The sequence below is a fragment of the Pieris brassicae genome, chromosome 6, assembly GCF_905147105.1.
Source record: "Pieris brassicae chromosome 6, ilPieBrab1.1, whole genome shotgun sequence".
Taxonomy (NCBI): Eukaryota; Metazoa; Arthropoda; class Insecta; order Lepidoptera; family Pieridae; genus Pieris; species Pieris brassicae.
In genome coordinates, this window is record NC_059670.1 from 8,671,790 (window position 1) to 8,685,182 (window position 13,393).

Consider the following 13,393-nt stretch of genomic DNA (forward strand, 5'->3'; position numbering starts at 1 on the left):
CCTCTGTACCTTTATGAGATAGGTAGTCTGTAGATGTTTGTGGTATTAGTCGCTTGTTTTGCTTCTCACACCTATAGTCTATACAAGTTACATTTTCAGTTATACGTTCTATGGTTATTGGTTTGTTTCGTGTACTAAATACTATGTCTTATTAATTGCGATTAAGATTTTCGGCTTATTGTAAGACTTACATTCTTAATATATAAAATAATTTAAATGCATAGATGAATTTAGAAGACAAAGGAAGATCATAATGGATAAAATACCGAGAACGCACGAAGGTAACCTTTTTCTAATGTTATTGGCCTCACCCAATCCTGCCAGCCATTTTTAATATCGGTATAAAATATAACCTAATATCATTCTACTATATTTTACCAAAAGTATTCATATAAACTGAATGTTCTACTTTCCGTGCCAATAGTATTAGGTAGTTTATCAATACAAATATATGTATTTCTGTAATATGACTAGTTGACAAATGTACGGGAAGTACATTATAGAAAATTACAGATTATAGAAAAAAATATGAAATTATATTTATTTAAATTTATATCGAGCTTTTCTTGTCGTGTCTCTTCTGTATATTAAAATCTTAAAATACTTTATAGAGATTTTAAATGTATAATAAATATGTATTTTATATCTATTGTGTTTGTTTATTTCCAGCTATTGAGGCTCAAATAAGAGAAATTCAAGCAAAGAAAAATGAATTACCTGAAAATGGGTCTGGCAAAGGTGTATCTTTGGCAGATACATACTATGACAGTGATATATATGATAGCTCTGGTCAGACAGGAAAATCTAGGTATGATGGCTATGTAACATCAATTGCTGCTAATGATGAAAATGAAGATGAGGATGTTGAAAATGTTCCTATAAGTCAAAAGAGACCAGGATACACAGCTCCCGCCTCATTACTAAATGATATTGCACAGGTAATGCTAGACTAATTTCACTAGCTGTTCTAGGATCTATGTTACATATGCCATATTTATAGCAATTCTAAACAAAGGTCTTGCGCAGTATTTATTAAAGAAAATTAACTATTTTTAGATTATGTAATAATAATAACATGTAGACAATTTGCTGGTTAGAAAGCTGTGCCATTTATAAAGAATAATCAATGTTCATTTGGTATGCTATCATCTTCCTGATTTCATTTGTAATATCTTAAATTTACTAACATGTTTATTTTATTGTATCTCTTAAACCATATTAATTTGGATAGTATAATGGTATTTTTATACATGAAACTCTATACAATTATTGTTAGTTTACATTTCTTAGTATAAGTATTAGTTGAGTTAGTATGATTTCTAAACATTAATGTTAATTTTTTTAGTGATCTAGTATTTGTATGTCTCCTTTTAGGATAAATAAGCCTCCTCCATATTAATCATATTCAACATTATCCAGGTTTTCCCTGCAAGATCTTTTATGTCATCTGTCCTTTGCTAACTGTAAAACAGAACAGCTGTAAACTATCACTCTAATGGAGCTTTAACCCCAGTGTAACCCATCTCTTCTTTTCTTGTCCTATGCATCTCTTTTCAGTACAATCCATTTTGTTATTCCCAATTTCCATCTTTTATCCTGGGCTTTACATGTGTACTTAATTTTACATATTGGTTTACAGAGTGACAAAGATTATGATCCATTTGCTGAAAAAAGACGACCAACAATTGCTGATAGGGAGGATGAATATCGCCAGAAAAGGAGAAGGATGATAATTTCTCCAGAGAGAGTGGATCCCTTTGCTGAAGGTATTAAAGTATTTTATCTAGAATATTACTTTAAAAATTTGACATTTTAATTATAAAGTGGTAATCAATTTGTACATTGTGCTGTAGCACTCATTTATATTGTATTTGTGTATGTTATAGGGGGTAAGACTCCTGATGTTGGATCTAGGACTTACACAGAAATTATGAAGGAGCAATATCTCCGAGCTGAAGAGACGGAAGTAAGTGATCCATAAATATCATATAAAATTAAAGATTCATTTTTGTAAAGTGGTTAACAAGTGTGAATTAAATCGAAATTCTTAAGCATTGTTCATTTTTTAAAATAATTTTGTATATTTTAGTTGAGGAAAAAACTTATTGAAAGAGCCCGAGAAGGTACTTTAAAACCAGTAGCACAAGCCAATGGTGAAGCTGCAAAACCAGCAGCCAAACGTAAAGGAAGATGGGATCAAAGTACTGAAGATACGCCTTCAGTTAAGAAGGTGGTTGCTTCAGCCACTCCCAGTTCACAAGCAACACCATCATGGGAAAATGAGGTTTGTTCACATTTAAGGTCAGGGTATGACCATGTCTCTAAGATATGATATGATATTAATATATTTTTAAGTTTTGGCCTCTTATCTTAAAAATACAAGTAACTATGAAATGTTAAATCTTTTTTACACACATTACTATGTATTTACCAAAATTATGTAATTTTGTATTTTCTGGTGAGTGAATGCTTCTAATTTTACATTTACTGCCAGTTCTTAAATCAAGGGCATAGAACGGACGAGAAGAACTGTGAATGAACCGCCACTCTTTTTAATCGCCAAGTTTTTTATTTTACACTATATAGTGATAATCAAGAGAAGAAAATAAATAAATAATTTTAAACATATTTCAAATTTTACTTCAACTTTCTACCTAAAATGTTAAAAAAAGCCCGGTTTTATGTACTAATAAAGATAATGTGTGTTTGGAGTACAGCGTGGTGGTTGGGAAGAGACTCCTGGCGGAGGTGGTCGTGGGGGAGAGACACCCGGGGCGACACCATCAGCTCGTGTGTGGGATGCGACACCCGGACATGCTACTCCCGGGCATGCCACGCCCGGAAGAGAAACGCCGGCCCATCACGCCTCTCGTCGAAACCGATGGGATGAGACGCCCAAAACTGATAGGGGTAAGTTAGCTTTTACTAAAAAATAATTTTATAATAAAATCAAAATAATATATCATACTAGGCTATGATATAATATAAATTTTAAATAAAACTTATTTTTTTAATTATAAAGGCAAAAAGTATTATTTCATTTGTCAAATAGATGTTCTTACAGAAGTAACACCTAAATTGAAGATCATTGCAGCAAAAAAAAAAACATAGTGATATTCCTGTCTCATAAGCACACAAATAATTAAAGTATTTCTTGAGTTCTAATATTATGAATTTTCCTCTCTATACTTAATAACTCTCTATATACTTTTTGAAGTTATTTTTAATATATTAAATTTCCAATAGAAACTCCCGGGCACAGCAGCGGTTGGGCTGAAACACCTCGTACAGACCGTGGCACTGGCGTTGATACGATTCAAGAAACTCCAACGCCCGGTACAAAGAGACGGTCTCGATGGGACGAGACGCCAGGAGCCACACCAGCCCCGGCCACGCCCACCCCATCTCACGCCACACCCACACATGCCACGCCCTCCCACGCAACACCTGCCCACGGCACCCCTACCCCGGGATCGCACACGCCGGTGTTCACCCCTGGTGGTGTAAGTAACAATAACCTTATAATAACTGATCAAATGCAGATTTTTCCCTATTTTCATTCAAATACAACTATTGTATATATATATAAATACAATATTGCTATGTATATTCTTGAAACACCATGAAAATAAAAATTGCTTTACATTTAGAAATGATTTCTAATTAAAATTCTGTTTATTCCAGTCGACGCCAGTGGGAGTGAAAGCTATGGCTATGGCTACTCCTACGCCCGGCCACATCGCGGCCATGACTCCGGAACAGCTCCAAGCTTACCGCTGGGAAAAAGAAATTGACGAGCGCAATAGACCTTACACTGACGAAGAGCTCGATGCCATGTTCCCACCTGGGTACAAGGTTTTGCCTCCTCCGGCCGGTGAGTACATATCAATATGAGGGATCGCGTTTTTTTCTTGAGTTTTTTTAAGTAAAAGTACCTACTTATCGAACAGTTAGTAATTGATCCAAAAATTTATTTCAGGGTACATGTAAAAGCCTCCGAAATCTTCTGGATAACCTACACGGTGTTCTTTAAATACATGTACTATTCAATTCGAACTTAAATACATCGATATTAAATAAGAAATTTTTCTTTCAGATGAATGATGACAAATGTAGTGACGTCGGAAACGCTACGCTGTACCACGATATAGCGTTTGGCAAAAAAGGCTTTTGTAAATTCACTTAAATAACCTTTTTTGCCAACCGTCACAGCATACGGTTCCGACGGGCGTGAATCTGACGTGTCCAATTGTTGCCCAGGTTACGTCCCGATACGGACGCCGGCCAGAAAGCTTACCGCGACGCCTACCCCGTTGGCTGGTACCCCAATCGGCTTTTTCATGCAGACGGAGGAAGCCGGCGGCTCCGCGGCTGCCGCGGCGCGTCTGCTCGACCCGCAGCCCAAGGGCTCGCAGCAACTTCCCTTCATGAAGCCCGAGGACGCTCAGTACTTCGACAAGCTGCTCGTTGACGTCGACGAAGACACGCTCTCCCCTGAGGAGCTCAAAGAGAGAAAGATCATGAAACTGTTGCTCAAGATCAAGGTATACTGAATGCTTCACTGGATAACTTGATTATGCAAATGTTGAATTATTCATATGAAATAATAAAAGTAACAATTTTTTATTTTAGTTTATTGAATAATTGTTTCATATAACTACGGAAAAGTTTCTCGATTCATTGTCATTTTATTTTGTGTAAATTTGGACATTTCAAAAGAATTACTGAAATAATTTCTTTAACTAACTAAATAATATAATGTCATCTTTCAGAACGGAACGCCGCCAATGTGTAAGGCCGCTCTGAGGCAGATAACAGACAAAGCTCGTGACTTCGGTGCTGGACCTCTCTTCAACCAAATATTGCCACTTCTCATGAGCCCTACGCTAGAAGACCAAGAGCGACACTTGCTTGTCAAAGTTATTGATCGAATTTTGTATAAGTTGGATGATTTAGTCAGACCCTACGTTCATAAGGTAAAAAGACTTTTACGTTTTACACTGAAATCACACACATACAATAGCGTCAAAGCATTTCAATACTTTGATAGAATAATGAAATAATATTAAATAAAAACTGAAAGTATTAAAAATCTTGTAAATTCTGTATAAAGTCTAGGTTTGGTCCAATAATTTGGAATTTTCATGTGAGGCAGCTAAGACAATATTAGCTTTCTCAAGGATAAAACTCTCATTAAATCAGTCCCAGGGAAGAAACAGAAGTTGATGGAACAATGCATTTTTCAGTTGCATCAGAATACAATATTTTTTTTTACTTTATACAGATATTGGTAGTGATAGAGCCTCTTCTGATTGACGAAGACTACTATGCACGTGTGGAAGGTCGTGAGATTATATCCAACTTGGCCAAGGCTGCTGGACTGGCCACCATGATCTCGACTATGAGGCCTGATATTGACAACATTGATGAATATGTACGGAATACAACTGCAAGGGCCTTTGCTGTAGTTGCTTCAGCCTTGGGTGTGTCTGAAATTGTATTATCCAGCTTAAAAAAGGAGCATTTTAATTAGGCCGTATGTTTTTTTTAAGAGTCAAGGGATTGTAAATTTTGCTCGCGCTGAGTGTCTTAAATTTTTGTAGGGAGGTTTAGGGAGTTACGCCCCGAGTATTGCCACTAATATTCATTATTTTGCTTATATTCTATTACTGGTTAATATTGAGTTAAAATAAAATCATGACATGACAAATGAGACAAGAACCGTTCAGTATATGTTGTTGGGATTAGATAAAATTTTAGTATGATGATTTACTTTAGATTCTATCCATGTGTGCTAAATTTGATAAGTATTTGTATGTTTGTCCACTCGGAAACTTATTTTAGAAAAAAAAATGTTATGTTTCAACTTAGATAACTGTCCAAGTTTCATCAAAATCGGTTAAGTAGTTTTTGTGATCGGTATTTATGCATCTATTTCATTTTTTTTCAAATGGATCATGAGGCAAGCTCATTTCTACATATGCAATTGCAAAGATAAAGTCAAGGCAAGTATGCTCAGCAACACGAAGCAAATGGAAACTGGAATTAAATCCAGAACCATGTTAATCTAGTCGATTTATCAGCTAAAAAAGCGAAAGTCCAGTTTTAATTTATTTTAAGAAATTTAACATTCCGTGCATCTTTTCAGGTATTCCATCTCTCTTGCCTTTCTTGAAAGCTGTGTGTAGGTCAAAGAAATCTTGGCAAGCAAGACACACTGGTATTAAGATTGTGCAGCAAATTGCTATATTGATGGGATGTGCCATCCTCCCACATCTTAAATCACTTGTGGAGATCATTGAACATGGTGAGTAATATATTTACATTTTAGTAAAAAGGTAATTTCAGTAGTATTGTATTATTGAAGTATATTTTAGGATTGCCACATGTACCATGGTACTCTAGTCACTTAAAATATGTAGCTAACATATGTTTTGTATTGATGAGTACCACTTGGGACTCAAAAAGCTATATCAAAAGATTTAATTTACTCTTTTGAAGATTTCTTTAAAAAGTAAAAAAAATAGAATCTGTAATATTAATTTAAAAAAATGTTGCTACTAATTTTTTATTCCATAATATTTGTTTTATCTTTATTTTTAATAGGTTTGGTGGATGAGCAGCAGAAAGTGCGTACAATCACAGCCTTGGCAAGTGCCGCTTTAGCCGAAGCGGCCACACCATATGGTATTGAGTCCTTTGACTCTGTACTAAAACCCCTTTGGAAGGGTATCAGAACACATCGAGGCAAGGGTCTGGCAGCTTTCTTGAAGGCAATTGGGTACTTGATACCCCTCATGGACGCTGAGTACGCCAACTATTATACAAGGGAAGTGATGCTTATCCTTATCCGTGAGTTCCAGTCTCCTGATGAAGAAATGAAGAAAATTGTACTCAAGGTAAAGTAGACATTTCAATTTTTTTTTCTACAAGAAGAAAAGAACAATCCAAAGGAAATTATACATGTCATTTCTCAATATTTTCATATATTTGATCAAGCTTCATTCGTCTTGTTTAAGTCGTATTTTCAATGCCAGATGAAACTATAAAAGAAATCTCGTTGAGAAAGGCACGGCTTGTGTTTTGGTATAAATGTTTTGTGTGTTTCATCATAACTCATAATTTTAATGAAGTAAATACATTTTAGGTAGTGAAACAATGTTGTGGTACGGATGGTGTGGAGCCACAGTACATTATGGACGAGATATTACCTCATTTCTTCAAACATTTCTGGAACCATCGCATGGCCCTCGATCGCAGGAACTATCGCCAGCTTGTTGATACCACTGTTGAGATTGCAAACAAGGTAATTCATTATTAATGATCTATTTTTTTAATTGCGGGCTTATATCTGTATTAAATTACGGTTAGATAAAAACATATTTTGTTTAAAAAAAATACTTTTAAAAAAGCCGAAGAAAGAACTTTACAGTTAATTTTTTTATTTTTATGTGCGGCTTATTTTTTTAAAATATTAAGGTAACAATATGTACTTACATTAATTTTAACACTACTAGTGCGCGCTTGTACTTTTAAGAGAAATATTTTTTGTTAAAACCAGTTTATTATTTTACAATTACGGACTGATGATGATGATGATGGATTGAACTCTTGTACTAGATAAGGATATTATAAGCCTCAGTTAGTTAAATAATGTCATTGAATTTCAAAGTGTCATGTAACAACAAAACATACATACCTACATATTAGGACTTTACAAGCCACGATTTCTGTGTATTGGTATTTAAATATATTAAATTTTAGGTTGGAGCTTCAGAGATCATAAACAGAATTGTGGACGATTTAAAAGATGACAATGAACAGTACAGAAAGATGGTAATGGAGTCGATAGAAAAGATACTTGCCAATTTGGGTGCCGCTGATATCGACTCGAAACTTGAAGAAGCCCTCATTGATGGCATCCTTTATGCATTCCAAGAACAGACAACTGAGGTATTAAATATATATATTTTTTTGAATCATCAACTTAAAGTTTTTAGCAATGTAAGTAGCCTATACATGACAGTATGATATTTTTTTATTGAGAGTATCCTTATTTTAAAGGCGTCTAATGATAATTATCAAAAATAAAAATATTTTATTTTTTTAATTTTTAGTCATAGATTAGTCGATGTTGGCGTATCTTGTAAATAATATGTAATGTTAATCCTAATCCTGTTTTGGGGTTTAATTTCATCGGAGAGTATTTTCGATTGACATTTGATGACAACAATTAACAAATATAAAACTTAAGCTTGTTTGTAAACATGCATGGGCCGGTGCGATGCCATCATTCATAGTCAATAATTAACAGACTTAAAAATAACTCCGTGTACAGGTTCTGTAATCACTAATGAAATATTTAAAATAGTATTTAAAATCTTGTCAAATAACACATATAAATTTCGAAACCCTGCAACGGGGATGGGGTTACATATTTCAGTGTAGTTGTTGATAATTTTTTTAAGTAATCGATCACCAAAACAACTTTGTTTCACCGGGAAACGACTCAGGTGATAGACCTCAACAACGGAAGCGTCACCTAACATTGCCCCTTCGTATATTTATTTCTGTCATAGCATATGCTATGTTTACTTACTAAGACACTGAAACTAATAAAAAAAACTGTAGTTTATGGTAGGAAAGAACCGAACAGCAAAATTAATATCTTATAACTATATGCTCGAGGTACCCCTGGTTCAAGATGTTCATTTCCATTCTGATCATCTAGCCCAAATAAAGAAATACAGTGTAAACTCCATGTAACGTCCCTTAATTTAACGACTACCTAACTTTTCGAAATCAATTGGCTATGGTTGATTTAGCTTATTTTCCTCTCAATAACGACAACAATTGAGTAATGAAGTACTTTTTAAGTTTAGTTTAATTAGTGAAAACTGCGCAGCTGTGTACGTTCTTTTGTCGCTTTATTATCGTAGCCCGCAAAAAACTTGACAGTCCGCATCATGAATACGAACTTTCTAAGAAATTCCTTCCTTTATTACAATTTGGGATTGCTTCCACGTGTAAACTGTTGTTGAACAATAATTAAGAGTCATGGATTAAATATTCGACTTCCTTCTCCATTTATTGACAACTCTATATAAGGCCATAAAATGCACAGTCCCTGCAGTGTCGTTATATAGAGTTCAAACTATATAATTAAATACCTTTTATTAGTACAAAATATACACATTATACATGAATTTTAATTTATGAAAATTGTAAATTTTCAGGATGTAGTAATGTTAAACGGATTCGGTACAATAGTAAATCAGTTGGGAAAACGGGTGAAGCCATATCTGCCGCAGATCTGTGGTATCATCTTGTGGCGAATGAACAATAAATCAGCTAAAGTGCGTCAACAGGCCGCGGATCTCATATCCCGAATCGCTGTTGTCATGAAAACATGTCAAGAGGTGAGAATTAAGAAAATAATGTAATTTGTTGAATTTCTATTTGTTATTTTATACCGTTTATCATTTATAATTAATTAATAAACAAAAAAATTATAATTTACCTACCAACAATGATATCAAAAATATGTTTTGATTGACGATGACTACAAAAGCTTCTAATAATATCACTTACAATTTATTCAACGTTTCAGATATATTGGATTGGAAACATTTAGTTTACTATTTTAAAGTTGTTACTTATTTTCAGGAAAAACTGATGGGTCATCTGGGTTTAGTGCTTTATGAATACCTCGGTGAGGAATACCCTGAGGTCTTGGGTTCCATACTTGGTGCCTTGAAAGCCATTGTTAATGTCATTGGTATGACTAAAATGACACCACCTATTAAAGATCTTCTCCCTAGACTGACTCCTATTTTAAAAAACAGGTACTAAATATAATATAGTAAAATTAATTTTTTTTTTAAATGTAACGTGAAATTGTTTTTACATTTCGTCCATTAGATCTAATTTTACAGCTGAACGCGGTTTGTCCATTCAATTATTTGAAATATATTTTAAAAATGGTGCAATCATGTTATAGGATTTTTTTTGCCTGTTAAGTAAATGAGTACATATAGGGATACTTCTTTAACTTCAACTTATGTCCTTACTAAATGTCATGTGACTGATAACTCTGAGTGCGGTTGTAAAATGGGCAAACTTTCATATTTAGCTTCACCTGAAGTTAGTGAGATATGCCGCACATGGTATTGACCTACAAAGCCAGTTGACTGGCGGGTTTTTTTGAATGGTTAGTTTTTTCTTTCGTAAACTAACTTTAAAACTTTATTTGTACAATGTATACAGTTGTTCTCTATAGAAAGACATTTTACTATGAGTATGTTAAAAGAACCCAGCAATTAATGGTAATTGGGGGCCGTTAAAGTATTACGTAAGCACGTCTTCGATTTTCTTATTTCGTGAAAAATACGTCAACAATATTTTTTAGATTTATACATATATTACACACACAGTGTCTATGCTCGAAATATATTTTCAAGGATTCTTACAAAAAAATAATATGTTAATGCACTATTACTATTATTATTATTGCTGACAAGCGGAAGGGGGGAAATTGCTGTCAATCTGCTGACGTAATACTTGAACGGCCCCTTGACCATGCCTCTGCTTCAATGGCGAAACATCTTCTGATATATTTCTATTTATCAAAACCTTTACGACCTTTCAAAAATATTAGATTAAACCCATATGTTTCTGTAATTAACTGGAAAGTCAAAATTATAATCGCGTTAAAATCTATATATTAATAAAACATTTATTTATATATTACATTGACGTTCGTAAATAAATAAATGTTAAAATTAAAAGATTCAGATTTATTAACCAGATCTTAAATCGAGAGCTTAGAAGAGACGAGTAACACTGGAAATGAACTCTGCATCTCTCTTTTAAATCCTTTTTTTATGTTACGAAATGCGATAAAGTGCTTTTTTTTAATTTATCTTTATTTACAGACATGAGAAGGTACAAGAGAACTGTATAGATCTCGTTGGACGTATCGCCGATAGAGGGCCGGAGTTTGTTTCTGCAAGGGAATGGATGAGAATCTGCTTTGAACTCCTGGAACTGCTTAAGGCTCACAAAAAAGCCATCAGGCGAGCGACGGTCAACACATTCGGTTATATAGCGAAGGCCATTGGACCTCATGATGTACTGGCCACGCTTCTTAATAACTTGAAGGTTCAGGAAAGACAGAACAGGTAGATACTTTGTTTGTGGTAATTCTATTTTTGGTTTGTATAATATATAAGTTTGTAACGAAATATTATTATACAAATATATATCACATCATAATATAAAGTAGTAAATGAATGCCTTTATTTTTAATTTTTTCTTTGAACAAACTTTTCAAGTAGCATATGATAAGTATCAATTGGAATAAAAATATATATTACTATGCGTTATACTATAAATAATATTTTTTTCATAATTCATGGAATGTATTTATTATGTATATAATTTTGTTTCCATTACAGGGTGTGTACGACTGTAGCCATCGCTATAGTAGCGGAAACTTGTTCCCCATTCACAGTATTGCCAGCCCTAATGAATGAATACCGAGTGCCAGAACTCAACGTACAAAATGGCGTGCTCAAATCGTTATCTTTCCTCTTTGAGTACATAGGGGAGATGGGGAAAGATTATATTTATGCTGTGTGTCCACTGCTGGAGGATGCTTTAATGGATCGGTAAGATAATTTGTAATACTGGTCTTTGCTTATTTTTTATATTATTTGGATTTTGAAGCCACTGTTAGTAAGTAGAAATGTATGTACTCGTAATGGTAATGAGGCAAACATTTTCCTACTACCAATTATAATTTTTTATGAAAAATCCGTCCGTTTTCTGTGCCTCCGCATCCGAAACAAGTATAATTTCGAAAATCGAATTTAGAAATGCTGAATTATACTCGCTAACCAAGAGGCGCTTCCTTACTTTTCCGTGTAACACCGAGTCAAAATTTCGCATAACACGTTGTTGGCCAATAAAGACTGAAAGAAACCCTTTGTAATAACATTAATACTAAATCCGCAGATTCAGGGAGAAGAGAATACACGTTTACGCAATATGGGTCCATATTCTAAAACCTTAATATTTCTTAGTCGTTTTATAAGTATATATATTATTTCCCCCTTCATTTATGAGAACTAAGTCTAATTTTTTAATTAATATCTGTCAATTTGTTTTCAACAATGAGTGAGATTTTAACAATAGGTTTACTATAGTTAAAAAATGCAATAAGACATATTTTTTAAAGAAACCTAAATGATTTTGAAACCCTAAATACGAAAGACGAGCTTTGAATTAAACTTGATACAATTATTAATATTTTTAATATTTTCAGAGATCTAGTTCACAGACAGACCGCATGTGCAGCCATAAAACATATGGCACTTGGCGTATATGGCTTTGGTTGTGAGGACGCATTAGTCCATCTCCTCAACCACGTATGGCCGAACATATTCGAGACCTCGCCGCATCTGGTACAGGCATTCATGGATGCTGTGGAAGGAATGAGGGTCGCCCTTGGACCTATCAAAATTTTGCAATACGCTTTACAGGTTTGAATTTTTGCAAATTAATTCAATTTAACTAATTTTTATATTATTTTTGTTAATTCAACATTTAATTTGTATACATGGCTTCTTTATGGCAATTTGTATGAAGGCTTGTTTCGAATTGGCAAGTACAGAAATCTGATCCCCAGTCTTAAATATTATCAAATGGGTGCAAAAATATGTCTGGAATATTAGGAATTTCAAATCCGAATATGTTTAATACTTTGCTCCGATACTTTGTATTGTATTTTAAATCCAGTACTTGATGACGTTATAATGGCTTGAGTAATTGAATGGTTTATAAATTTTCCTTTAAGAGGAGTCGGTTGAATACCGGACCAATTCATCACAGATAAAGATGTGTTATTTTTATTTAGATTAATGAAGTTTTTTTTCAGGGATTGTTTCATCCAGCGAGAAAAGTTCGAGATGTATATTGGAAGATATACAACACCCTATATATAGGCGGTCAAGACGCGCTGGTAGCAGGTTACCCCAGGATACACAATGACCCCAACAATCACTTTATTCGATATGAATTAGATTATATGTTGTAAACTCTAATATTAAAAGTGTGGCTAGATTTGTTTGCGCAATAAACTTTGATCACAAGTACAATTTGTTTAATTATTATATTTTTTTTTAATTCAAATTACATTGAAGTAAACTTGTAATTGATGGCATTCAATTCATTTTGCAAAACATATTTTTAAATAAATAACCGAAGCAAAGTAATCTTGACTAATTAAAGTTTTCCATATTAAATATTCTGACTACAAGGGAAATAAAACCATACATTACTTGATAAATTGTTACTAGATATTTATTTCTTAATACATTTATAAAGCGCACTG

At 33.7% G+C, this 13,393-nt stretch overlaps 1 protein-coding gene across 1 annotated transcript; it reads left to right on the forward strand.

The window, feature by feature from the left end:
- The first annotated feature begins 60 nt into the window (after window positions 1–60).
- LOC123711276 (splicing factor 3B subunit 1) lies at window positions 61–13,390 on the forward strand. The gene is made up of 21 exons (XM_045663778.1): window positions 61–281; window positions 670–938; window positions 1,640–1,766; window positions 1,887–1,966; window positions 2,090–2,284; window positions 2,718–2,910; window positions 3,247–3,503; window positions 3,685–3,874; window positions 4,261–4,544; window positions 4,773–4,976; window positions 5,285–5,483; window positions 6,149–6,307; window positions 6,607–6,899; window positions 7,148–7,306; window positions 7,765–7,953; window positions 9,237–9,419; window positions 9,667–9,845; window positions 10,935–11,180; window positions 11,457–11,669; window positions 12,326–12,542; window positions 12,938–13,390. The coding sequence occupies exons 1-21, from the start codon at window positions 254–256 to the stop codon at window positions 13,094–13,096; spliced, it is 4,023 nt and encodes a 1,340-aa protein (XP_045519734.1). The 5' UTR covers window positions 61–253; the 3' UTR covers window positions 13,097–13,390.
- Window positions 13,391–13,393: the final 3 nt, after the last annotated feature.